Source organism: Hirundo rustica, chromosome 6 (genome assembly GCF_015227805.2).
Source record: "Hirundo rustica isolate bHirRus1 chromosome 6, bHirRus1.pri.v3, whole genome shotgun sequence".
NCBI lineage: Eukaryota > Metazoa > Chordata > Aves > Passeriformes > Hirundinidae > Hirundo > Hirundo rustica.
In genome coordinates this window covers 27209469-27237370 of record NC_053455.1, presented here as the reverse complement: position 1 = coordinate 27237370, position 27902 = coordinate 27209469, and the positions used below count along the sequence as shown (strand labels likewise).

Below are 27902 nucleotides of genomic sequence, written 5' to 3'. Positions count from 1 at the left end.
CCCTGATAAGTAACAACTGTGTTAATTAAATTCAGCCTTGCCCCTGATGAGTCACAGCTATATCTAATAAAGGTAAGTGTGATAAAAGGGAGTGGGCTAGCTGGTGAGGAAGAATCATGAAGGAGGAGGAACCTTGAGGAAGTGGGAATGAGAAGACCGTGAAGCAGGATCCTGGGTAGAGAGAATTGCTGCTGTGAGGTCAGTCTGGGTCTGCAGTTAGAGCCTGTTGTTGGGACCTGCAGTCACAGTCTAGCTGGGTGAAAGCCTGCAGTCAGAGTCTGCAAACTGATTCCTGCAGTCACAGTTTAGCAGGAAATAACCAGCAGTCAGAGACTGCGAGGGAAACTTATCGCAGGAGCTTGTTGCAGCCACAGTTAGTGAAGGAGTCAGGATGGGTGAGCTGTAAAGAGGAATAAACCAGGACCCTTTTCATGCAGTGATAAACAAGAAGTCTGTGTCTTGTCTCATTCCAACCCTCTAAGAAGAGGGCTACTGCAACAAATTCCTACATGCAGTTGCTACTATTTGAGAAGTGTGTATGTAGTTTTTGGTATCATCCTTTCCACCACTTACATTGGAGAGGTTGCAGGTATTGATTGGGGCCAAAATTTCTTTAAGTGTGGTTTATTTATCTATATGTTAATGTTGCTTTTGAGAAGACGAAAATAGATAAGCTACTGAGAGCAAAATTGTATTTATGCCTGGTAAAATAGCTACCATGCTGCCATTGGCTGTTTTACTGTGCACATTCTAGCAGTAGAATGTTCTGTGTATGGGGTCTGTAGACATCAGTCCAATCTTGTTTGGCATGTGTGTGCGTAACAGTCTTGTGTTATAGCTCATAATTTCTTCAGCCTGTAATTTTTTAGCTTTGCACTGCCTTACGTGTCTGTGTGTATAAAGGCATTTCTTATAAACAGAACAATGGAAAACTAGAGGAAAGCTCTCCACATTAGGAGGAACACTGTGTATTTGATTTGAAGCAGTAAACAACAAGAACGTAGTCACTGAAGTAGTTAAATACCACATGCTGAGCTGTCTTCCTCATTAGTTAGTGTGGTTTCCTAAGAGTTGTCCTTTGGCTTCTGTTTGTCACTATGTATCGTCTTTTGCCTTACATTTTTGGAACCTGGAAATTTCGTTCTGTGTTTATGCAGTGTTCAGTACTGTAGTGAGTTATCATTTTTTTGTGAGAGATGCAGACATACAAAGACTAGTATGTGCAACTTCCAAATAAATATAAACATTTTTCTTCAATACTTTTTAATATATTTGTAAAATAAATGTATAAAACCTTTTCTCTTTTGAGCACAATGCATTTTTTGTTCCTGGTTCTCAGTGTCTGTGCATATGAATGGCATATATTTGTTAAGAATGCCTGAGATCAATGTCAGTGTATCACTGGCATTCACCATAACTGGTATTCTTCAGTACCTAAATCTCTTTTGCAGATACATATATGATAACTTAATTTTTGATTGTATGTGCTACCGTGCCTGTATATTCTCCAGCAAAGAGCCATCAAGGTGATAGTGGGGGTGAAGCATGTTAATATGCAAAGAGACACTGAGGAACTGGGTTTATTTTCTTTGGAGACAGTTCAAGGCAGATATGAACTGCTGTCTTGAACTACCTAATGGATACATACAGAGAAGATGAAAGTAGATTCTTTGTGGATGTGCACATTAATAGCAGAAGAGCTGATGAATGTACGTTGCAATATATAGTAAGACAGGTGGGGGTTGTTGGTGGTTTGTTTTTTACAGTTGAAGCAGTTGCATGTCAGAACAAGTTGCCAGTAGAGATTCTTGAAACTCTTTTTTGGAAGATATTAAGAACTCACCTGGGCAAGAATCTGACTAACCTGCTCTAAATTGTTTCTGCTTTGTGCAGACAGAGGTCCCTGAGGTCCTTCAAACCTAAGTTGTTCTGTGAATCTGGGATTAGTTCTAAAATTGGCATTCCACTGCCTATTTGACTGTCAGTCTGTAAGTCCATTAAAGCTCAGAGAGAAGAAAATGGTTCTGCCTATCAGAAATCATTGGTTAGAGCTGTTAGTCAAAACCTAAACTGAATGTAGGTGTCTCTCTAATATGACTGCCTTAATCACTTAGCGAGGGAGTCATACAATTAAGTGTTGCAGTCAAATGAGCTTGTTTCAATATAACGACTGAGACCACCCTTTCCTTAGTAGCATTTGTCTCTTTAGACTGTAGAGGTGCTGAGGTAGAGACATAAAAGTCAAGCACAAATAGGCCTTATCTCTTGAATGAGCATCCTTAATATGAACTATGAAAAAAATAGAAGAAGCACATTTTTTGTTTTTCTATCACACTTCTTTATAGAAGGACCTTGATCTAGGAGAGGTTTGAAGCATGCATTGATGTGCTTTCAGGCACTAAGAATTGAGTAGGGATGACATAAAGAAGTTTTGCTGAAGACTTAGAGCAATTTTTTTTTTGCTTTAGTAGTTTACTATCTAGGATGCAGACCTCTATGAAATTCAGACTAAGAGATCTGGCCATTCTCTGTAGTGCATGGAGAAGCATACATTGATTTTCTTTGTTAGTTTGTTTAATCTTTCCATCAGTGTCCATCTTTCATTAAATGTACACACTTAATGAAGAGATAAGGAGGAAAAAGAAACAACTGCTTAAATAGAGAGGGAAAATTGCTTATAAAAGATAAAAAATGTGTAAGCTCATTTCTTAAAAAAGACCCAAACAAGTGGGTTTTTTGGAGTTAAATTACTCTCCTGAGTAAAAGTCTAATTGAACAAAGAAAAATTCAAAGATGGTAGCAAAAGTAATCTTAAAAAGGCAAGTAGAATAAATCTTTTATGTCAGACATTTTTAGATGAAAGGCAAGCAGGAATGAGTGCAGGAGTGGATCCTGGAGACACAAATTGAAGGCTGCCATGTTTTTAAGTGTTTTGTAAACAGGAATACTGGTGGTATTTATTTATATGGAAAATTTAAAAATGTGGTGTACAGGAGAAACCTAATGCTACCCTTCTTTTTTTTCCCCACTAATAAAGGGGTCTGTTCTTTCTTTCTAACTGCTGTAGATTAGATGCAAAAAGGGACACTGATGTTGCTGCACTGAATATTGGAGTCCCTCAGCAGTTGGTGCCCTGCCTGCAGCCTAGGCTGGAGCTACTGTGTACCTGGGGTGGTGGGGATACATCACTCCTCATTCCAAGTGGTACTGTTTGAGGGATTATTTTCCCTTCCTGGATTTATCTCTGCACTCTTTGGCAGTTCTTAAGATAATAGGTGCGAACGTTGAATTTTAAGGATAGCAAAATCTTACCATCCTTTTGATCCGTTTCTTAAACAAATTGGCAGAAAGTACCTACCGCTTTTGCTGTGTTTTGTCACTTACATGGTAAATGTCAAAGATGAAATTATTATTATTATTATTGTGGGCAAGAAACTGTCTTATCAGTACAAAATTAGTGAGACAGTATTGGTGGATGGGAGGGAGTAGTGAAATGGGAATTAACTGAGAATGACACATATTGGGTCAGGAGGAAGACAATAACAATTTGATGGCTCTGATTTTTTTGTAGCTATATTTTCAGCAAATTGAAAGGATGCCCAGAATAGTAATAGTGAATCAATGCTGAAAATTATCCTTATTGTAAATGTAAAGAGCAAGTGAAGAAGGAGCACTGCTGTGAAGCCAGATGATTTTTTTTTTTGTGTGGATTTTATTTTTAGCGCTTTTTGGTTTAGAAGAGAACCCTATCAAGAGATGAACATTGAAGGGGATTTAACTTGCGTTATGGCACTGAATTTTCAAGAGAGGAAAAGAGTGAGATGGTGCCATGAGAAATTTTAGCAAAAGGGGTAAGAAGCATAAACAGCTCTTTGTTTTTCAACCTTTTGTGGTCTTTTTGTGTTGTAGTACAAATGTAAGAGTCTATGCACACTTGTTTGTGTATCAACAGAAGATGCGTATCAGAAATATGTACGCTTTAGCTCAGATTAATACTGTTTTCCTCTATGTTTTGTGTTTTGGCAAATATCCATCCGTCTTAGGGTACTTGCTAATTTCAAAACTGACACGTGTTTCACAAAACTTATGTGTTTACCCAATTTATCTCCAAGTAATTGAGGCAGATAGTCAGTAGCAGATATTTACAGTTTACATTTCATAGAACTAAACAAAGCTGCTATATGTATATGCTTATATTATAAACAACAAAGATGTAGTTTTTTACAGTGTGTAATTCTAAAATACAGTACTCTTACTTACAGTGGAAAGTTTGCCAGCTTTTCCACAATTTAAAAAATATTTCTTCTGTTTATTTCTTCTGTTTTGAGATGCCTCAGCCTGAGATGGACATAGAGATGATTGGATCATTCTAAAGTCTGCCACCTTATAGTTTTGGCAAAAGGAAGAAGTTAATCAAAGCAATAGGAGCAGTTGCATCTTTAGGGAGTTGGAAAGTTTTTTTATTTTTGTTATCTACAGTATGGGAATGAAAAGATCTGGACATTTCATCCCTAAACAAAAGATCATTGGTATTATGTATTTGTTCTATTTAGAGAGGGTCTCTGCTTTTGGAGGTTTTTTGAAAGGAGGAACAGCACTCAGTAATAAATAATAACTGAACTGCCAATGCTAAAATTACACTAGGATATGCCACTAAGACTGCATCTACAGCTGGAAGATAGTAAACAAAAACTCTGAATGCTTGTGAAATCTTTCTTAAGTCTTGATTAAGCTTTCCTTTAAATCAAGGAAGGTCAAGTTTCATTCTCTTGTTTTATGACTGAAATTAAGGAAATTGTTTCAAGGGCAAGATAAGATAACCCATTCATACCTTACAAAAAATTTTTTTAAAAAAATTATTATTCTCATTTTTTTGTTAGTTTATTTTGCTGAGACTAAAGGACAAATAAACTAGTTTCTTCTTCAGAACCAACTTAAATAACTGGAAATCTTTACACTAATTTGTAGACCATGGTTCAACTGTGATGTTGATGTTTAGAAAACCCTGCTGCAGGAATTTGTATATCATCACTAATTTGCTCATGTTAATAATCATCTTGAAAGGTCCTGTCTGTCCAGAGAGAACTGCCTTAACCCGTTCCAATCAGTATGTACATATTTAAAGGAAATGATGGTACTTCCTGGAGATCAGAAGCTGAACATTGATGCAGAAATGTACTGTAGCCTTAAGTGTAGGAGATGACAGAAAGCTCTTTCTTTCCTCTCTTCTGTCCCCCAGTTAGAGTGCTTCTATTGTTACCCTTTGACTTGCGTGTTCCTGTGTGTTTTGGGGTGGGTGTGACTGAACGAATATGGGCTTGATTCTTTTTGTTTCCAGCTGAAGCTACAGAACCTGTTTTCTTGCCTTTCTTCCCTTAATGAAGCAGGATCCATACAGCTCCTGTTGCTTTATTGGCTTGCATTAGCAGCTGATATGAAAAGGGATTATAGCTGCTGAAAAGAATTGACGATCAGAAAGAAGTGTTAGGAAAACCAGAAAAACCCAAAAACATTGGCCAACATCTTACTGCTGAACTGGAAGCATTTGCAGTAAGAGTGTTTTAAATGTCTTTGAGAGGTAAAAAAAAGGCAAAAAAAAAGCTTAACAGCATAGTGAGAATGTATTTACAACAAACATTTCTTGGCCTGGTTCCTCAGCTGTCACGGTTACGACTGTGCAGTTACTGCTGCTGTGGGAACAGGCTGGGAGAGTGTTCTCTTTGCTCTGCGTCCATTAGTCTCATCTCTCACACACATTGCACAGGTATGCATGTGTCTGCATTCCTTTGCATAAACAACAAATACCAAACATGCAACTGTTTTGTTGGGTTTGTTGACTAGACAGGAAGAAATGGCAGAGAGCTCATAGTGTCTCAAAATGGCTGTGCTGGGGTTAGAACTTTTTCTTTTTTCCCCTGAAGATTTTAAAGGAAAGTGTTTTGAAGTTTAAGGTTTCGCTGCAGCAAAGTTCAGAACTTTGTGCCTAATTGTCACCTAACATCATTCTTGGAAAGATGTACTGATTTGAGCATGATTTGTAGTGTTTGCTAAGCAGGAATAGTATGGTAGAGGAGCGAGGGGAAGAGAAGGCACTTCTTGTTTTCTAAATGAAACTTCCATTATTTATGTATACTTTTTTTAAAAAATAGGAGACACCTAATACTACTCTTGTTCTTTTCTCTGTTCTCATCCGTGAATAGGGTTTTTTCTTTGTTTCTAGCTTCAGTAGGTTAGATGCAAAAAGGGACATGGGCATGGCTGTGCTGTGTCTGAGAGGCTGGTGTCCTACCTGCAGGAATGAAAAGCTAAACCAAACCTTAGCCTGGAGTCACCGTCTACCTGGAGTGGTGAGAATACATCACTTACCATTCTCAGTGGTACTGAGGGGTTGCTTTGCCCTGCTGGAGGTACCTTCACACCCCTTGGCAGTGCCTTAGCAGATTAGGTGCTGTATCTTGGCGAGCTGAAGCTTAGAGCTTGGTGTGAAATAAGTGGAAATTAATGGTGTGAGTAGGTTTGCCAAGGGGAATTAAGCGATGCTGAAGATGTTGAACAAGAGGGCTATAAGGAAAAGCCTGTGGGCTCATTTTCTGTCTCTGTCCTGGATTTCAGCACCAAAACGTAACCTTACTGGACAGCTGTGTGGAGTGAAGGTTTAAAGCCAAAACTGAGCATCTTCTGTTATGTTCCAAGATCCTTCTTTCAGTTGAACTTCACAGGCTTATTCTGTATTCATAATAACAGCCTTGGAAGCCTGCTTGTTAAAGGTGTGAGTTTGGTTACATTAGCAGTTTAGCATTTAAGGCTTTATTACCCTGGAGAGTGCCCTGCAATCACATGCAGCAGTCATAGCCCTCTGTGCTATAGCTAGAGATGCAACATTCCTGAGGCCAGAACTAGATGTGTGAAGGGGGAGCATGACCAGATCTGTGCAGGAAATTCAGTTAAACTGAAGCTTTAGCTTTCTAGGTGAATACCTTAGCTCCTGGCCCTATATAGGATCATGGTGGCTTTTGTGGCTTTTGCATTTTGCTTACATAGTTTTATCCAGCTTAATGCCACCTGCCTGGGAAATGAAAACTGACATATTCCCATTCATAGGTAGGTTCTCTCATATGTCTAATTGTGAAATTAAGCAGTCACTATTGTAACAGCTGAACCATAGGCTTTGTGATTTTGCTTTTGGTTTGAATCTTCTGTTTTTTAAAGACCGGGTGCTCAGCCTTGTGTTGGGTTCAGTGTTGACCGTGGCAGGTGCATTTAGAGAGAGTGCCTGCTAGATTGGGCTTGTCAGACTTCCTCCTTTCCCACAAATGTGTGTATAATTAATGGATCCCAAATGGGCTTCAGGATGAAATTTTATGATCAATGGAGATTTTTTTATTTCCCTTTCTGAGCAGTCAAGGTGTTTGGGAGAATGTGTAGGTGGAGCTAACCAAAACGACTTTCTGAGCATTTTTCCACCCCATTTTTCAGCCTTTCTTTTTCATCTTTTTGATCCAAATAAAAAGGAAACCTTGCTACCTTGGAGTATTGGTTGAACTTTGACACATTGTTTAGCATTACACATTAATTTTTACTTATTAAATAGCCATGAATGTAACCGTATAAACAGCTTTTAAAAATTAATATTGAATTAATATCTGTTAAACTGATTGCACAGAGTTGTTTCTTTTCTTTTTAATAATCCTGCTTGCATTCTGTCTGTTGGAAGCTGACAGATTGATGCTTCACTCAAACCATCCTCCCATATCCCTTTTGCTCCCAGAAAATAACTGCAGATATCCAAGAATAGCAGCAGGTTTTGTACCAGTATTCTTTGTAGAAAGTGATTATTTCTCACATCCCAAGTGATTGACACAAACGTAAAGTAATTGTGCTTAAGGTACCAGAGATTAGTGTCATGGGGCTTTTTTCCCCCTCCCCCTCCCTAACAAAGAAAAAACTGGTTTTTTGTACTATTTATGAAGCTGTAGAAGATGTTTCACTCCATCATAGTATCTTTTAAAAGAAAGATTATATTCTCCTAGCAGAGTGCATCGGAATCCAGCTCTTACTATGCAACTAAAGTGGAAACCCATTTTTAAATTCTTTTTCTGCTAGGTGTTTTATTCTGTATAAAAAAACCAGTTAAATAAGAACTGGAGCTAAAGAAAAGGCTGGGAAGTGAATAAAAATATGAAGACTGTTGTTTGGCACCAATCTCTGGATGTCCCTGAGACTTGTGGTATCAACACCTTCAGTAAACTATTTTAATTAGGTTTAGAATACAAGCAGTAACATTTATTGTTGCAGATTCATAACTGAGGACACTGGTGAATGCAATAGCGTGGTTCTAAGGGTATAGCAATTATTTTGGCAATCTATAATTTGACACTTGAACAGGTTATCTCTTGTCTAATTCATGGTAACTGCTCTTACTACTCCAGGAGTACGATATTCAGGACATCTTTAAATTGTGGCTATAATATGTGTGTGATGGCAAGACGTATATAGTTAGAAAATTTAGTTGTTTTTGTTTTTACATCTTGTCTGTGTCTTTAATGCCCTTTCTGTGTTCTGCTGTTTGTAAGGAGAGTGTATATGCAACTTTTCTTTCACCTTTCTGAACTAAAGGCAGTTTTTTTGATAGAGAACATATACCAACTTCACAGTCACAGCCCCATAGTCATAAATCTGCTCTGTGCACTCTTATACATACTCTTGCTTACAGTCTTTTCTCACACTCTTTCATCTTCTTCAGTCTTCCTGTAGAGTTGAAAGGTTCTATATTTTGTGCAACCTTGTTGTTACTTGTCGAAAGTATTGATTTTTCTGCTTTGAGGTAATTTGAGCAGACTCTCCAACACCGGCTTCATTTGCAAAGGGTGACTTTTTTGAATTCAGGAACTGTGGAAGATAAACTTGTGTATTTAAGTACAGAAATTTTGGAGGACAAACTTTAGTCTGTATTTGTGAAAACCAAGTTGTTTAAATAAAAAGAAAACCAGCATTTTATTGTTTAAAATTCATTTCAACTCAAGGCTAGTTACTTTAAAACCTAGTAACTTCTCACCAGGCAGAAAATTAAGTTCTATATTGAGTGTTACTGTCCTTTGGCCTCTGTTCAGTGGTCTACATCTAATTGATTCTATTTCAGTTTTTATGTTGCACTATTTATGGTAATACTGGAGGGTTTTCTTCAGCAGCATTTTAAGTTATTTGACTAACACCTATCATGTTACATTCTTCAGTAATCCTTTTTCAGAAGGCCTTAGACTGGCCTCCGTAGAAGTTGCCTTTTCTGTACAAAAAAAGCATTGTGCATTGTAGTTGAGAAACAGAATTTTTTGACATTTTAATCTAATGATTTTTAGTTTAAGTGTGAATTTAAAATGATTGCTTCAGTGATAGTCATTAATTGGTACTTGGTCTGTTGGTTCCCGTAAGGAGTTTATACTTTTTTTGTTTTCTTATACCAGAAAATGAACTGAAATGTAAGGAAGTTATGTATGAAGCAATTTAGGAACATTGCTTTCCATTTCATAGTTTAAGTATTCAGTCTTAAATTATATATCAGCTTTTAACATCATTACCAAAGTATAGACTGAAATACATATGGGGAGTGGGCTTACTAAGCTTCTCCCTTTTGATATTTGTTGCCAGCACTTGTAATATTTCCTTTTGTTGTTGTTTTAGGGAAAATCTCATTTAGACAGCTTATATACATTTTATGAGCTTAAGTTGGATCCTGATAACACTTAGAAATGTCTCGTTTGGCTTTGACTTTGATAGCTTAACAATTATTTTGTCTCTGTGTATTAGTAAGGAGAATTCAAAGTGAATTTGTGGTTTAGATGATATTTTTAACTGGTGATTAGTTCAGTTAGAAGATGTGGTGCTAGCCTAGTTTCTTCTGATTTGTTTACTTAACTTCTGTTAGTTTTATTGCAGAAAGACATAGGAATAGACACTTGCTTATTCTATGTTTTCTTCTTGTCATTATTCAGCAGCTGAACTACAGGCAGTTCTGTATTGTAGAACATGGAAAAAAAACAACCACTTGGTGTATTCTGAAGAAAAAGTTTGCAAATTACACATTGCAGACTGTGGTTCAAGGTTATGGAGAGCAGCAGACCAATAATCAATCTCAAGGCTGCATAACAGAGGTTTACTTTCCAAACTGTCATCTTCTAGAGAACAGACTCTGGGAAATAAGAATCAGAGCTCACAAAAGCTCTTTGAAGTAATGGCTTGAACCTAGTGGAAGAGCTTTTTATATGTGGTAGTGCTGATACAGTCTTCATCAGAATTATTCCTTGTTAGTCATCCCCAGGCTCTTGTGGACATTGCAGACTGCTCCACAGCTGGATTCCATCTTCCCTTCAAGCTGATAATGATATTGACTGGCCTTCCTGAAGAAGCTTGGTGTTGAGTGCCTTCCTGTCTCCTGGAGCACCACACAGAGAATAACCTCTTCATTGTTGCTTTCTGGCAACAATAGTTGTTTAGTTTTGTTGGTTATACCAATGAAGGTGACAGAAAACTTGAGGGTTAATGTGTTGCTTGCTTTCAGTTCTTGACATTATTAAAAACCAACAGGGAGGAAGAGGAAGAGGCCAGTTTCAGTTGTTGAATTGGACAGCACCCTGGCATTCTTCCTAGGCACTTACTTCTAGAAGGTACTCTTAACCTGTATAGAGACACTAGGAGAATTTCCTTCTCCTTGTGGATGTCTTTTAGCAAACTTTTCTTACCGTAGTTTCTTTTTGAACTTGGCGGAACAGACTGCTTGTAAGTACCTTAGAGGGAATTTGAACTGTTGAGGTGCATCTGTTTTTCATGGTGTTACATTCAAAGACTTTGAGATTGGTTAAGCATCACAGGACAAGTCAAAGGGGTAGTTGTGTTTGTTCAGAAAGCATCGAGTTGTGTTAAGCACTGTGGCATACCCTGTTATGATATTACCAAAGAGAAAGTTTCCATAGGGGCAAAAAATCTTCTGGTTTATGTCTGGGAAATGTCCCCTTTCTTTCTCAAATACTTCAGAAAGTATGTTTAAAAATTAGGTTAAAATGCCATGTTTCATTATACTGTTCCTAAATTGTCTGTCTGCTTACCCTGTGAAACTATTTACTTGTTCCTTATATCTGTGTGTGTCTAAGCAGCATCTTGTAAGTAATTTTTCAAAGAATTATTTTTGAATACATATTTTATCTTAAAATTCATGGTTTTTATTTAAAATGCATGCTTTATTTTAGCACATAAGTACATGTGAATAGGTATATAAATCTTCATTTAGGAGCACCATTTCTTACCTTTACTTTGCTCACTTGTTTGCCCGTATTAAATCATTAACATATACACAAAGTAGTTGTGAGAGGATGAGAGGAGGATGGATCTGACAGGAACAGATTTTAAGCTGCCTGCAGTGTAGCTCTTGCTGGCTTTCTGATACTGGTGTTCAGAGTTCGGCTGGCTGCTGCCAAGTCTGCACCTGCATAATGCTTGATTATAGCTCTGCATGTATCCCTCTTACTAAGAACAAATAAATAATGTCTTCTGTTATTTACCAAACAACCAAACATGAGGATTACTTCAGAGTAGCAATCCCTCTTCTGTTCTAATGCTCTGTCATTTCTGCCTCATGCACAGAGGATGCTCAGGCTTCTTTCCTCAGCAGAAATATCATCTATATCTCTGTGTTCTACCTTGGGTTTAACTTGCTATTTAGAACCCCTACTCAAAATGCATATCTGGTATTTTGATTATGGATTGTCACATAAAGAGAATGATTGATTAAAGTGATTTACATAGAGCATTTGTAGGGTTTCTGAGCAAGGAAAAATACACCGAAGCACATGGCACTTAATTACTTTGCTTAACAATAAATGTCGAGTTAAACCTTTTTAAAAAAAGATGAATGCAGTGCTTAAGGAAAATGCAATTACATTTCTATGCTTTGAAATGTTTTACACACTGTATACATTAGAGGGTCAAAGACATTAACACCCGCTGTACATGCAAAGGTGCTGACAGATTTCAGATGCTACAAGGCAGGTTTTGTAGCAATGTCTGCCTATTGCTTGTGAATGTGCTGTTAATCTGAGCTCATTTTCTTGTCTGAAACCACATTTGCATACAGACACACTTCTTGGAACCCATTGAGAACACAGGACAGTGGTCCTGATTTGGTAAATTGTTGCATATAAACAGAATTTGCATTCAAATTAGTGCTTTATATCACAGCCTGATTATGTGTTCCATTTTAATAATGTTGAATTAATGGCAGTGGTAGATTTCAAAAAGCCGCTCCTGACTTTATGTTCCAGTTCTAAATTTAATTAAAAATGTCTTTTCCCTCTTTCTTTCTACTGTGCTGCAATTCAGTAACAGACCTGGAATTTCTTCTCCTGTTAAATAAAGTGTACGTTTCTATAATAAATTATCCATATTACATTCAATAATGTGTTTAATAAAAGGTTTTTATACTGCTGTATTCCTTTGGGAGGGTAATAGAGGAGCAACTGAATGTCACCCAATCCTTGCAGAATAGAAGCAAGTGAGAGGAAGCCCACGGTGAGAAATGGGGTTACATGCAGTGTTCCCCAACCCAGGTCTGAGCAAACCTATATGTCTAGACACTATTGCTCACTACTAGGCAAATAGACTAGCTCAGTTCTTTCCAGAAATTATGGCTGTATCATCTTTCCCTGAATTATAAATTAAAGAGGAAAATGAAATTTTGTGGGTAATTACTTGACTACATTTAAAATAAAAACAAGGTTAGTTTTAATTAGGAATGATTTTCCAATCTAGTTTGCCCCTTGCCTTTTAGCACCACCAGCAGTGGCATGGCTCAGAGAGGTTTGTGGAGGGTAGTTCTCTTATATATTCAGTACTTAGGGACCTTGGCATCTTTGCAGTGGCTTTTTCTGAACTTATGGAACAAAAGCCTGTGTTCTTCCTACTCTACACAGATGGCAAGGTGTCCTCTCCACTGCTGCTGGAATGGTGTAGCTTCTCTATTTTTTGGTGCTCAAATTTGTAAGTATTGAAACAGAGTATATGTATTTGGATAGGCAGTTCATTCTTTTTCTTTCCAATCCATGAATTTGAAGAAAATATGTGAAATAAGATGTTTACACTGTCATAAATTAAAGAAAGCATTATAATTTAATTACACTATGTGTTAACAGGGTATTTTTCCTGTTGCCTAGCAATGAGATTTACCATGAGATTCACCATGTGCTTAAAGACTCCTTTATTAACTTCAGTTTTCAAAGGTTTATAACTTTTATTAAAAATCATTATTTGTAGGACAATCCAGAAAGTGCACGTTTGATATTATGGGGGTTGCTTCTTAGGGAAGCTTGAGGCAGAAAGCTCTGGTATTCTGATTTCTGTACCCTTTCTTCCCTACTCCTATTTGGGGTAAATTTTGAAAGTAATTTCTTGAGCAAAACTTTGTGTATCCCCACAAATCTGAATGTGTAGGAAAGGCTTTGAGCTGTTGGGGTTTGCGGTCGCCTCCAGTAGGATTGCACAACTGTAATGCTTGGTACGTTGGACAATGACATAGAACTTGATGAAGGAGACTAGTGCTAGAAGAGGTTGGAGGAGCAAAACATCAGGTAAGGCTGAAAAGAAAAACTCTAGGTCAAGCCCAGAAGGTCACTTTGTTTCACAGGAGGAGCTAGCTTGAAGTTAGGGCCTGCAAGTATATGTAAAACCAGACAGCTTTTAGCTTGGAGAGAAAATATTTTTCATTCCAGTTACCTCCGGTGAGGTGGGATTTAGGTTGTTTTGTACTACTTCACAAGGCAGTGCTGTACCTAAAAGGTCTTGAATTTGAGCTCCTAGAGAAAATGCCTGAAAACTACTAAATATCCAAGTTTTTTTTCTAAGAATATATCCGAGAAGCAAGTGTTTTTGGCAGACAAAGTGATTAGAAACCGCGTTAGAATGATAGTAGTGCTATGCCACTCTTAGATGTGTTTCCATCTTGCTGCAAGGCAGAAAGCAAAAAACCAGTTTATTAATTCTATTTTGTAGAAGCATTTAAGGAAGGAGAATATAATTACTGGAATTATATATATTGTGTATATATATATATATATATATGGATTTAACAAAAGCTGCCAGAATCAGGCTTCATGAGGATGTGGGAGGGGGGAGGTATCTTGAATTAATCCATAAATTCTTTTTAAAAACTAAAAGTGAATATACCTACCTAGCCTTTCAGAATGGCTGTGATTATTATGAAAGATCCAGATTTTGCATATTGAGATTTATGCATGTTGCTTACAGAAGATCTGTGTGGTTTAGTTGCAAATCTTAAAGGAATGTGGCTTTATTCATGCTGTAAACTACATCTATATAGTTTCAATTTGTTACCTTTATAATGGTTGATTTTTAGTTAAGCAACATAGAAACTTGAAGTTAATGCCTTCATGTGAGCAAAGTAGTTTTACTGGACAAGGAGGCATTCATCAGCACTGGCATTTATCTGGTGAATAACTAAGCAAGATTAATTAAGAAAACTAAAGTAAAAACCAGACTTTATTTTCAGATAAAATGGCTTCTCTGCCCATGATTGTTTCAGTATGTATATTTTTGCACATATATATAGATTTTCTTTGGGGTTATATAGTCTCAATATGATTATGAATGGTAATTGATTTTAGAAGTCTGTTAGATGTATGTAATTTTTTTTTTTTTGGACAAAATGTGGATATTGGATGATGTAGATCAATATCAAATGTGGAAAAGTGCAACATTTGCTGTGGTTAACATAAGTGGCATTTTTTGTTTAGCTAGACTATCTTAGGCATGATTTAGTATTCCTGCAGCCTTTGTATAGAAAATGAGAAAAAGGAGGTGTGCCTGAGAGTCCCAAGTATAGACACCTAAAGTTAGAATTTTCAGCTAACCTTTCCCATCCCTGTTCTTATAAATGCTCTGAAATCTTCTTTAGTCTGCCTTGAGAAATTCCATTTCTCACTGTATTGCATAGTGGGTTAGTGATCTGGATTTCATGTGGGATGTGCTTCCCAAGATTATCATCCATACCAGAAGTGAATGAAAATGAAGGAGTGTTGCTCTGACAGGGTGTAGTGTTCCATGACTATAACTAGGGGACTGGCAAAGTGTTGATTATTTCTTGCTGTTAAAATGACACTTGAGGAAATGTGTAAAGTACAATGCTCTGGTTTGGCATTTTCCTGTTTCAAAGCACTGCACACAGTTGTATGTGTTGTATGAGTCAGAAATATACCTATACTTTATCTAAATCTTATTTCTATTCTTTATCTAAATAGGTAGGCTGTCCATTATGTAGGGTAGGCCTAGGATAATTTCTTTTCTCATTAAGAAAACATTTATCTTGGTGCACCATGCTCTAGGGAGAGTTTTTTGGCTCTCCTGGAAAGTCTGTCCTAGTAAAAAAAAGTAACTAATCACACCATTCTTATAATGGAGTCTTATATCTTTAATGGGTGCTCGTATTTGATGTCTAGCAACCATTAAACTTCTTTAATTTGGGGATGTTAAGAGTGTTTCACTCTGTGTAATTTTACCTGGTGATTTTAATTTAACAAATCTGGGGTGATCTGTTTCTTTATTTTTCTTTTCTTCCAGCACCTCTTTTTCCTAGGAAAAAAAATCCAGTACTGATAGCTCTAACTTCATAACAACAAAACAGAAAAAAAAGGCTAAATATGTATGTAGTAAATAAACTGTGTAGTTTCAGCAAGTGATAAGAAGGAAAGATAGTCTTAAATTAATGGAAATAACTCCTAAGTGATTTTTGTTGCACAAACCCCTTGTTTTTAGCCTGAGTTTAACCTAACGTTTGCTTCTAGCTCATGATTAAGCAGCTGCGAAGTAAACATCTTAAGTTATTGCTAATTTTTGAGGGGGAAATGAATAATAATTACACCAATGAAGCTAATGATAAAGTTGCACTCATAGTTTTGAGTGATCAGCAAAGATTGTGTTTCAGGAAAATGTTTTGAGTCTGTGCTGAAAGTGTGACTAAGAGAGCATTTCAGTATTATTTGTTTAGATGTCCTTGTTTCACTTGTTTACATTACAAGAAACGAGGACTGCACTAAAACACAAAGTGCCCTAAATAAGAACACATAAATCTCCACATATATTTATATTGTTATCTTCTAGGTTGACTGGGGTCAGCTGGACTATTTAGTGATTGACATGCCACCTGGGACTGGAGATGTACAGCTGTCAGTATCACAGAATATTCCAATTGCAGGTATGTGTATTGCTTGACTGTTTCAGAGATTTGTAGTTAATTGTTTGATAGGTTTATAAAAATCGTGTTTTATGACACCAGTCAAAAGTTACTTTTATTTTTCTATCCAGCATGCTAAGAAATTGTTTTATCAGTTATGTGGTGTTGGAAACGTTATCAGTGATTTTTAACAGGCTAGCGTTACACTTGTGTTACTTTATTTTAAGCTAAGTTTTGAAGAGATGGAGAAGTCAACTGTAACTCTTGAAGGAAAGAGAGTCTTTCCAAAAACTGCTAAGTTTTGTAGTAGAAAAGTTCCTTCTCTGCCCCTACTACATAGTAGAGAGAGTAAAATAGATTCATACCCATTTTCTACAGTGCCTAGTAGGTTGCATGTGTCAGTAGTAAAGCAGGACTCTAAGGGTTTTAGGCAATGAGGTGAAACATGACTGGCACAGAAGTTTTTGGTAAGGTAGAATTTAATTGAATAATGTACATAAGGGCAGTAAAATTACGCAGTTAGAGTTGTGGCTTTATTAGGGGCTTTTAAAATTACAATGGGTATTGATAATTTCTGTTCACTACAGTGCGCTGAAATGTCTTGATTTAACACAGAAAGTCATTAGACTCTTGATTTTCAAGGGATTGCTGTGCTCTTTCCCTGCAGAACTCAGCACTGCTTTCAGGATTGTGAGTGGTTGTGGTGGTGCACTGGTCCTCTGGGACAGAGAAGTGATGGAAATTACTGTAATCCTGTATGTCTTCTAAATTTTGCTGATGTCTGATTTTTATTTGAATTCTGAATTGGCTTCGCTTTGTTCCTATAGTTGTTCATTTCGGCTTATTTTTTCATGCATCCTAGCTTCATGAAATTAGGACTGATCACTCCTTACATTTGTATTTCCCATTAGTTGGTTTTGTTGACTGTGCTGAAGTTGACTCTTGCAGTTTAAAAAAAAAAACTGTTCTGCTTTTGATGAAGACAAACCACCTCAGACAAGGAGTGATAAGATATGCAATTCTCTGTGTATTTAGTGGCTTGGTCAATTTGTGATTTAGGAAGAGTTTTCTCTTGTGTTTATTGTGGCTATTTTTCACCCTCACTGGAAGGACATATTTTTTGTATTAGTTTGAACAACTTCTTTCTTCTTTCTTGTTTTGCTCTTTACCTGCTTTCTGTCTCTTCTGTCAAGGAGTCCATCACATTGTTTAGCATGCTTTTATTTTTTTCAGCTTGGTTACTTCCAAGGGTGTGGAAGAGAATGTTACAGATTTTGATGATCATATCTTTGGAGCAATGTACAGAATTCTGTTGGTTTGGGAACTTCATCTTCATTTGCAATTCATATTTTCTGAGCACTCAGTCTTTTACTTTGCTACAGAAAGTATTTGGTGTTGTGTAACTCTGTTCCCTCTCTGGTTTTCTTGTTCTTTCTTTATCCTTTGAAGATGTCTTGAACAGTCATGGTATTATTGGAATAATTTCTGTTTTTCCTCAGAGACAACATATGTATCTTAGTTTAGTAAATTTAAAGTGCATTATCTAATTTGCATGAAAGTTGTTCTTTGATTTGCATTCACGGATATGTGAGATACAGTATTTGCATTATGATTCCTTCATTATTAAGCTTTGTTGGGATAAACGGTGTAGAATATTTTTATTTTGCCTCTAAATAAATTTACAAAACCTGCACACATTTTATTGCCCGTCACTTACAGGTTTTTCTATGAGTGGGAGAAAGAGCACTGGTAATGATGTTTTGTTTGTGGTGAGTTTAACCAGGTGGGGCATGAGAAACTGCAGCTGTGCAACATCTGAGCGGAAGAGAGACGCTGATAGGATATGTGAAATGGTATTGGGTTTTAATTTTACAAGACTGGTTTCTTTTCCTACATCACAGGTCCCATAACTTTCTTGAGTCAAAAGAGGACTAGAGGAATGCCTAATGGGTGTAAAAGCAACACAACAGGATATGTCTTATAATTCCAGTAGTTGTTAAAGAGACTGTCAGCCTCACACAGCCTCGGCTGGAGCAGCAGTTTTGTGGGGGTACTTTGCCTTCTTTAAAAGGTGGAAAGGAAACTACTGTGACTTTTGGTTTTATTAGTCTTTGTCAGCTTACAAGGAAGCACATAATATTTAGCACATTGTTCTTTAATCATTCTGTAACTTTGCTCATGTTGCAGTCATTGTTCAACAAACTCGTAGATAAGGAGTGTTACGACATCTTGAAAGTGTGGTACCTATTTCTGCATAAACACCTTTGCTTTCTTCAGGTGCGAGTTTGATTTCCGAATAGAAACCCAGAGTCAGTCTGGAGAAAATGGCTTTGTGTCCATTGTTAATTAGTTTGTGTTGAGTTCTACTTTCTTAATTCTACTTTATTCTTCTGTTCCATATTTTGTATGAACAAAACTTCCAGAAATGGATTCTTTAACATGTATTCAGCATGCATGCTTGGAAAAGTTAGAAGCATCCTTACATGTTTTCCAGCTTTTTCAACATTTTAGGAACAGAGGGTTTCAGATGACGTTATGGTGTTTGCGATCAAGATATAGTATGAGTTAATGATACTATGAAAGATAAGGCCTGTGATTTCTTTGCATTACCTAGTTGATAAATTAAGAAATCTAACTCTATGGATTTGTTTGATCACTTAGCTAAAGGAGCCATAAATTTAATAAATATTATTGGCGGTGGATAATTAGCCTCCCTAAAGACTGGGAAAGCAGTTCATTATTCTGTCCCTTTGGAGGGCAAGGGCTGTGTGGGAAGCAGCACGAGCATCTCTGCTCAAGAGGCTGTCTCAGAGCCCTGCATGAACGTTTCTGCCTCGTGGAGAAGCTGCATTGCAGGGGCTGACCATTAAATTAGGCTGTCTGTTGCCCTCTCCTTATTAACGTTTAAGTGAAGTCAGTGTTAGTGAAGTGTGACAGCTTGACAGCTCTAGAGACTGCTCCTGTCTCAGCTGGCAGAACCAGCTCCAGGTTAATACTGGAATTGTTCAATTTGCTAGAGTTTGTCATATCACCCTTTTCTTTGGATATTGAAGTACGATGGCACTGTAAACCATTAGAAGTATACATCTGCCCAGTGGGAAGCTGACTGAGAGTAACAAATAATTTCACATCTTACTGAGCAGTCTTTTAATAATTACAGTAATGAGTATTCAACTGGCTCTGTTTGTAAAGGAGATGGAAAGGTAGAAGGCTTCAGGTTTTATTTCAGTGCTCTTAATTTTCCCATCTTCTGAAAGTAACTTTTTCCCCCATACAAAACACATATTATAATCTTTGTAGTAATAAGCTCTAAAAGTGTTGTTAATAGGAATCAGAAAGGCAATTAGTCAAGATAAAGCGAAAGTAATGTGAATACTATTTTGTTTCTCAAGTTCTATAACAGCAGAAGCATTGTCATTGCTAGTCATAGAGGAAATTACTTTCATCACCTCTCAGATTTAAAATCAATGTAACACAGATTTGCTACCATTTTTTAATTCCCTTATCCTATAAATGGTGTAACTTTTCTGAATGTTTGCATCTTTCAGCAACGTGTATGTCCCAATTATCTCCTGAATGCCTTTTTCAGGTAGGGCTGAAATATTTATTAAAGGAATTTTTGTTAGTTCAAATCTGAATTTTCAAAAAATTGTAATTAATAGGACTACTTTTGGCAGCAGTGTTTTGATAGATTATTTTAAATACAACCAAAAAGCTTATTTTTGTCTCTACTGGTTAAACATTAAAAATCTTATTTCTATTCAGTGTACATTGTATAGGAAAAAGGGATGCCACCAACTTGAAGACATTTGGCATTTTTAAATTCTTTGTCATGTGACACATCAAACTTGCAAACTAAATTATTTCCTCATGTTTGTGGCAGTGTGACACAGACCGGAGTGTAGCCTTGTGCACAGCTATTTTATAGCAGTGTGTGGGACTGAACAGGAGAAGCTCTTGGCTCAATATATAATAATGTACAAGAACAGGGAGTTCCAGGTGATGAACAGGGAGTTCTGTCTCTTCAGAAATGAACATTAAACAAAGTAAATGGAGAATTTCAAATCAGCTTTAAAAAAATACTATTGATGTTTTATAAAACTGTGCATGATTTAGCATGGAAAAGAATTGTGACTTGCGTAAGGGTGGCATTTTAAGCTATCTGAAGTTGAAAGCTGAGTAGGTATGGTGCTGTTCTCTTGTCTTTTCTGAAGAGAACTGATCAAAAAAAGCCCAGTGCTACAGTAAAAATTTTGTGTAGCATATCTGTATTCTGTCATTGCTCTTAGTATAAGTGCTTGTTTACCCCTTGTTGCACATCTCTTACTTTGGGGCACACAGATGCCAGGGATCCAATCTTTCCTTTTGGTTTAACGGTAATATGCAATGTTTTTTCTCAGTTTCTGAGCTTGCTTTCTTCTTCTGTGATGAAAGTACATAATTAGTTTCTGCACTAAATTTTTGAAGCTGTTTTATGGGAGCCATTTGGGTAATAGTGAACTTTACTTGATCTAATTCTGAATGGCAAATATCTTTATTATCAGAATTTGATGTAGATTTGCTCTTCATTTCATGCTGTATTTTGATGTTTTAGATAGCTGCAGGAAAGGCAAGTGGGTTTAGGATAGATTGAAAAACAGAAAAAGACCCTGAGTCTTTTAAAACAGTTCTTTGTATTTATCCAAATATAATTTGTGTGTTGAAATAGTCTGCTTCTGTTGTCAAAATAAATGTAATTGACAAATGCAAATTATTGTCAGGGTTATCTTAGTTTTGGACACTCCTTGTGCTTCATTATGAATTGTCAGACTCAGTAGACTCTGTACTTAATTTAGAGATGAAAATATAGTATGAGTTTATACATTAATACCTTACACTTTCAATATAAATTTAAATTTCATTCTTGGTTCATGGAGTTTGATTTAACGCACATTACGTGTTGAAGCTGAATTGATAGTGTATTCAGTGCAAGTTCTTTAAATTTTATTTTTTCTGAAAAATAGTTTCCAGGTATTCAGGAAAAAATTGTGAAGAACAGAGGCTTTGCAAACTGGGCTCTCTGAGGTCTGGCAACAGTGGCTAAGTATATGCTAAGTACTAGATTAACTGCAATTGCCTTGTTGGTTTTTAGGCCAATTATTCAGAATAGGAAGAACAAACTAGCCTAGTGTTCAGCTGATAATTGCTAAAGGTGAGAAATTCATGAATAATAGTACTGCTTTTTTTCCTCTAACTATTTCTTCTGAAAAATAGTAAGTGTTCAAATTTGCTCTTACCATCCCCACCTTCAGGGGAAAAAAAGTAAGCAACAAAACAGTTTGGGGGGCTGATTTTGAAGTAATCTCATTGTTGTCTTTTTTCTGCAGGAGAATTACTCTTTTACCCAGTTCTCCTCTTTTGATTAGGATCTCTCATTAAAAAAAAAAAAAGAAAATTAATTTGTCAGAGAGCCCATTTGGACTTTGCTCTTGCCTAGTACAATTCTCATGATAATCTGGACATGACTGGCAAATGCCCTTGGAAGCAGGAGGTGGAATGGAGTTGAGCAGAAAAATGATAATTGATGTAATCATGAGATCGTCAGGGCACCCATCTCCCTTTTCTGTCCTTTTGTGCCGTTTCTAAAACGATTCCCGGCAGGAATTCCTCCAGCAGGAATTCCTCGTGTCTCTCCACGTAGTTTTCGTCTCAGTTAGCCCTGTACACACCTTTGAGTTTACTGATCTTAAACTAAACTTAAAGTGGATCAATGTTACATGGTACGTTACTACATTCTGCAGTGAATGACTTACATATCTTATTACTTAACATGAATTAACTTTAGGACATATATCACAATAATTCAGATAGCCAAGAAAGTGCAAAGTGGCAGTGTCTGTGAGGGGTTAGCTTTTTGTTTTAGGCCTGTACTTTGCAGATAGTGCTTGTTCACAGATGTTTTTATGAATGTTTTCAGTGTTTTCACTTCACTAAAAAATACTTCATTGTAAATTACACTAGTGTGACATATGTGTTCTGTTTGCTGTGACCGAACCAAACATTTTACCATGGAGAGTTGTCATTCCGCATCTTTCCCCACGTGATCTGGTGGGAATTGGATGTTGTAATACTTACTGATCAGTATAGATGAGGGCAATTTAGCTTTAGGGTGACAGCTTTATCCAGCATGTGATACTCCTCAGTTGCTTCACTGACAGTTCCACTGAGCAGGAGGAGTATTGCTGTAAGATTTCTGTTCTTTTTTCATGTGGGCAATTTGGTAGTGTCCTGATCTCTTATTACCTGCTGGTTCTCGGGCAGAGGAGGATGTGTGGCTCTTGGAAACATGACTCCTCCAAGAAGAGGGTAGCAAGCAGGCTGGAGGTGTGATGCAGCAGGATCCAGCCTTCAGAACAGTTCTGAGCTGTATTATGAGGTTGAAGTGAGGATCCTGTAATGCAAAAATCACACTCGTGGTTCTTTTAAGTTGCTGTTTGTAATGAGATGCCACACACAAAAGCTAAAGGAACTTCTTTATAAGATTTAACCAAGAAGGTGAACCATTTTCTAATGTTAATCTCTAATCATTGCCAGTTGAAATTACAGCAAAAGCAGAAGTCTTTGTTCTTGCAAGACCTTTTTCTACATCTTCAAGTCCAAAGATGTATCTATAATTTCAGGCAAATTTTATCTATGAAGAGACAAATTTAACAGGTCAGAGGGGCTCTGAAGAGATCCATGGTAGAGAAGAGTTGGGTTAACCCAAGCTCTTTGTGACTGAAGACGTCACCTAGAAGTTTGAATTTAATGCAGTGGAAAAAGTAGCAAAATCTACAAGAAGTGCATGAGTGGTGTGGTCAGATCAAACCACCTACAGCTATACTGAGGCCTGAACGTGGCTCCTTGCCAAGAGTGTTCAGTGCTTGTCAGTCAGCAGATAGGATTATTTTGTGTCTCTATTCTCCAGAACTGTGTGTCAGTCTCCCTGGTCAGTCCTACTTCACAGCTTTTGAGGGGAAGATGGGATTGGGTGACCTGCAGTGGTGCCTTCCAACCTGACCCATTCACAGATTGTTGGATTCAGCGAACATGCATCGGCTTTTTGTCAAAGGAAAGAAATTGAAATTAAAAAAAAAATAAATTGAATGCATGAGTAAGTCTGTTAAACATAAATGTGCTCTACATAGATATCCTTAGTGTGCTCAAGGCACAGAAACTATTTTCCTGCACACAACTACAAACACAGAAATTTTAGTAGGTTTCAATGCGAGATGTGATAGCATTATAGTTTCTGCAGCTTCTCCATTCGTCAGCCTCAGTTTGTCTCATTCAGACACTTGTGTAAACATTGCACGTATTACTTCAAGAGACATACTGTGTGCATGAATTGTATTGTTACTTTATTGATCAAAATAACTCTTTACTGTTTGATATTCCTATTAACTGTGTAGAGTCAAGATAGCAAGGAAAGCGTAGGCTGTGTTCTTTCTTGCTTACTATTTCAGTCATTTTCTGAATTAAATATATGCAAACTTACTCAGGGAGGGGAGCGCTGTGAAAAGTCTCATTCGCCATATTTGGTTGCTAGTAAAGGAAATAATGCTGCAAATAATTTGAATTCTTGAACTTCAGGTTGGGTTTGATGGACTAGCAAAGAAAGAGAGAAGATACTTGTTTTATAGGGTGTTGCTGTAAATCAGTACAAGCTGGCTGTGAATAAATTTTGCCTATAACTAGCTCAGAGTAAAAAGGAAAATAGGGGAGAAACAACAATTACACCCTGAACAGAAGCTTCTTGAGCATGTTGGCTTTCATTCTATGTAAAAAACCATGGAAATTGTCCACAATTTTAGCTCGTGTATTTCAGGAGCTAGAGTTTTTTTTGTACAGACAGTTGGTGCTTGTGGCAGCCCAAACTCTGTAAAGTACCATTGGTTCTTTCTGGCATTTTAATTTTTTTCCCTTTGGATGAGAATGTTAGTAAGAAATATCTCTGTTAAGCTGCTTGTGGTTGTTGTGGGTGCTTTTGTTGTGCTTAGTCTGTCCTTTGTGCCATGCCAGTTGTTAGATTCTTAAAACAATTAATGATGAACCAGAAAATGTAGACTTCAATCTTGTAGACTGCATATTAGGTTCTATGTGAAGATCCAGGGAATGCTGAGCCAGCATCTTCAGAGCAAAATGTGTATACACACAAGGCACGTATTTCCAATTTTGCTTGGAAAGAAAGCGGTAATAAGCATTTTTTCAAGTATTGAAAGATTTTTGTTTTACAGATATGCAAAAATCTTAAGGACACTGAGTCTAAATTATTTACTTGTGGCCTGTGCTTTTAGGGAAAGGTGCATTCATTTTGTGGAATTGACCCTACATTTCAATGCTGCTTGTGAAGAGACCCTGTGTTTGGTGAAATGAGGAGCTAGGGTGATTTCAGTGTAACTGAAAGGCTTACACATTTTCTTTGTGATGCCGTTGAACACAGGTTGGTTTGGGAATACCACCCAATTCTTCGGATGCCAGAGTTTTAGCAAAAAGGAAAATTGCCTTTGCTTGGTACATTACATGTGCCGTTCAGCTTTTGGACTTGTGTATAATACTGCGTAAGGCAGAGATTGGCAGCTTTTCAGGAGTGAGGTGCCAGATTGTATTTTTCTTTCACAAATTAGTGGTTAAGAAGGCTGGCTGAAAACATTCAAACACACTGTCAGGCGGTGTTTGGAAACGTCTGGCTGTCAGCAGGCAAGATCCCACCCGGCAGTGGGAGGATGGTGTAAGGGGCAGGGCTCCCTGTCCCGGTGCTGCCAGGGCCAGGAGTGCTCTCGGAATGCCAGGGCTTCTGGTGCTCTGGTCCCTGCCAGCGATGCCAGGGCTGTGTGCCTCTGGAAATCTACCCGCCTCTTCCTTTGCCATGTACTCCGAGGGTTGGGAACTGCAGACCCAGTGGGAAACTGTCCCAAGCATCTAGAGTTCTCTGTTGTAATCACGTTGTAATCGGGTGAAGTTGGACGTAAATTTCTTGTGCGTGGTTGGCATAATGTCACTCTACAGAAATCTTTTCGTAATAGAGGCTTTTGACACTAGATGGTAAATACGAAACCGATGCTAATCAATTGACCAATAATGCTCCCTTGTGCATTAGATTTTTCTAAAATGGGGACAAGCGTGAACAGTTTTTTGTTGTAAGTTTTGAAGAAATAAGATTTGAAACCCCTGAGCATTTGGAAAAAGAAGCTCTTTGTGAAGTGATGTGGAATATTCTGATGTCTGTATTGGTTTTTTATGCTGTATTAATCAAGAAGTAGTAACAGTATGGGATAGTAACCTGTAGGCTTACTTTACTTTAGAATCTAACTTTGAGAGGCTCTGGCTGTTTTATATGCTTAATAACTCTCAGGAGTACTAATTATCAGGTAACCTGGAGCCATGTCTGAACAGTGAGCAACACTTTATTCAAACCTAGTACAAGTGTGCATCAGTTGGCCCCTTCCTGTGTGATGTCATTCATACAGGGGTACTGGTGTCTGGTGTGACATGGTTCAAGAAAGTGTAGCAGGTTCAGAAAACAGCAGTCTGATTACAAGCAGCTGCCTCCCGATTTTAGAACACGGTTTATTGTTAAATTAAGAGCTTTCAAACATAATTATGGCATGTTACTGTGTAGATATTCCCAGAGCACCACCTCTGCAATCTGTCAGCATGTGGATGATCGTATGATACTAGATTATTTTTCTCATTTAGAAGGTATAAATGATTTCTATATAGAAAAAGTTATGGTGAAAGTATCTAAAATATTATCACTTCATACCATATCTCAGCTATTTTGATCATTGTATAGTACAAAACCTGGCATAGTTTTCTTCCTTAAAGGCATATAAATATGTGACTGCTTTGAAATTAGTAGCATGTACTAAAATAATTAGCAGATTAATTAATAATATACATTTTAATGGGATTTCATGTTTTCTTTCCCCAGGAGCTGTGATTGTCTCCACTCCACAAGATGTGGCTTTATTGGATGCTCGCAAAGGAGCTGAAATGTTTAGAAAAGTCCATGTGCCTGTAAGTCTCTACATGAAAAATATCGGCTGATTTTCCTTTTTCCAAAATGTAAAAAAAATTCCGTGTGCAGCAAACATTCAGAAATCACTTAAATTTAATAAATTTTTGTTAAAAGGCTTAGAATCCATCTTCTGTCTGTATCAGGAACTTGGCTAAACAGAAAGGAGAGAATTTTCTCAGGCTGAGGCCATAATAATAAATGATTTGTTTTAAATCTGTTTGTTTAATCATATGGAATGGATCAGATTGCTGAATGGAATATCTTACAAGTAATGCATGTCTTTCAGTTATACTGTGTCTCCTCATTACATGTCCTCTTCAGCACTTTTTTTGTTGGGGCTTAAAATTTTGTGATACATAGAAAAATCATTTATTGGTATTTTTTAAGAAGCAAACTCGAATTTTTGTGGAAATATGCGTATATCTAGTTACTTTGCCATTTGAAAGGCTCTGTAACTATCATGGCAAGTGGAAGGCTGTCCAATCACTGTTTTTCATGAGGTTTCTAGCTTATATCTTAGCTTACTTGCTTGAGAAATGAGAAATTTAAGAATATCCACAATTAGGAGAAAAATAATTAAGCAAGCTAACATCCTTGACTTGATATTTTCTCTGGGTGCTACAAGTTGCTAAGTAACTGCATGTAATACTCTAGAAAATGTTTATGTAGCGATTCATTTTTATTTCAAAATGGACAGTTGATGAACGGGTATGATTTGAAATGCTTCCTTATCATAACCTGTAAGGAAAAAAAGATATTTTCTTGCTTACCTGTTTGAAGGTCACTTTGACTCTTTCTTAAGAAAGGAAGTTTCTTTATAGCTAGTGTTTTCCTAATTAAAAAAATGCAACAGAAAGTTGAAGTGAATGCTTTCCTTTTTTTTAATTTACAGGATGGCTTAACAAAAGAAATACTTTGATGAATTCCTTATTACTAACTATTCTTTAAGCATATTTGCATCAAAATGAAAGTATTGTAACATTTATAATTTGCTGCCAGAAGGAAAACAAGAAAAATAACACACAGAACATTTTGTTTTGATTTCATGTTTGGGTTTGCTCAAATGATGTACAATTATTTTCTTCAATTTAATTGTGCTCAAGTTAATACTTCACTGAATTTTCCTTTTGTTTTAATGAGAAATTACCAAGATTTCTTTGTAAAACTGCTTTGTTCAATGTCCTTTGAAGAAAATGGCCTCCAAGAAAATCGTGCATTCTAGGATGGGCTTGGCTGATGCTGATTTGACTAGTGAAAGATAAAATATTAAGTATGGATCTGTTTTGGTTCATTGGAGTTACCAGATCTTGTCAAATCAAGAAAAGTCCCAATAAAGCTTGTTACACCACATGTTGAGTTTGAATGCACTCGAACCAGTTTTATCAGGCCTTACCTTTTCATTATGCTGCTTTATTTTATTCTACCCTGCTTTATTTTTCTTCTGCCCTGTATGTACATCTGTACAAATGTGTCATTTAGTTGGGTTTTAAAGAAGCTTCTGTCTATGTATTACATTTCTAAATGTCAACTAAATATGAGGATCTAAAGAAAGTGAAGTTGACATAATTTTTCATGGGCAACTTCAGGCCTCAAGTTTATGTCAAAGAGGTGGAATCTGCAGGTCTTGTGTAT

At 36.9% G+C, this 27902-nt stretch overlaps 1 protein-coding gene across 1 annotated transcript in view; it reads left to right on the top strand.

Annotated features, from left to right (window-relative positions):
* Positions 1-27902, top strand: part of NUBPL (NUBP iron-sulfur cluster assembly factor, mitochondrial) — a 75737-nt gene that overhangs the window by 31727 nt on the left and 16108 nt on the right. The window contains exons 7-8 of the mRNA XM_040066743.1: positions 16159-16252; positions 26184-26269. Of these exons, the coding sequence (XP_039922677.1) occupies positions 16159-16252; positions 26184-26269 (180 nt within the window). The remainder of the gene's footprint in view (positions 1-16158; positions 16253-26183; positions 26270-27902) is intronic.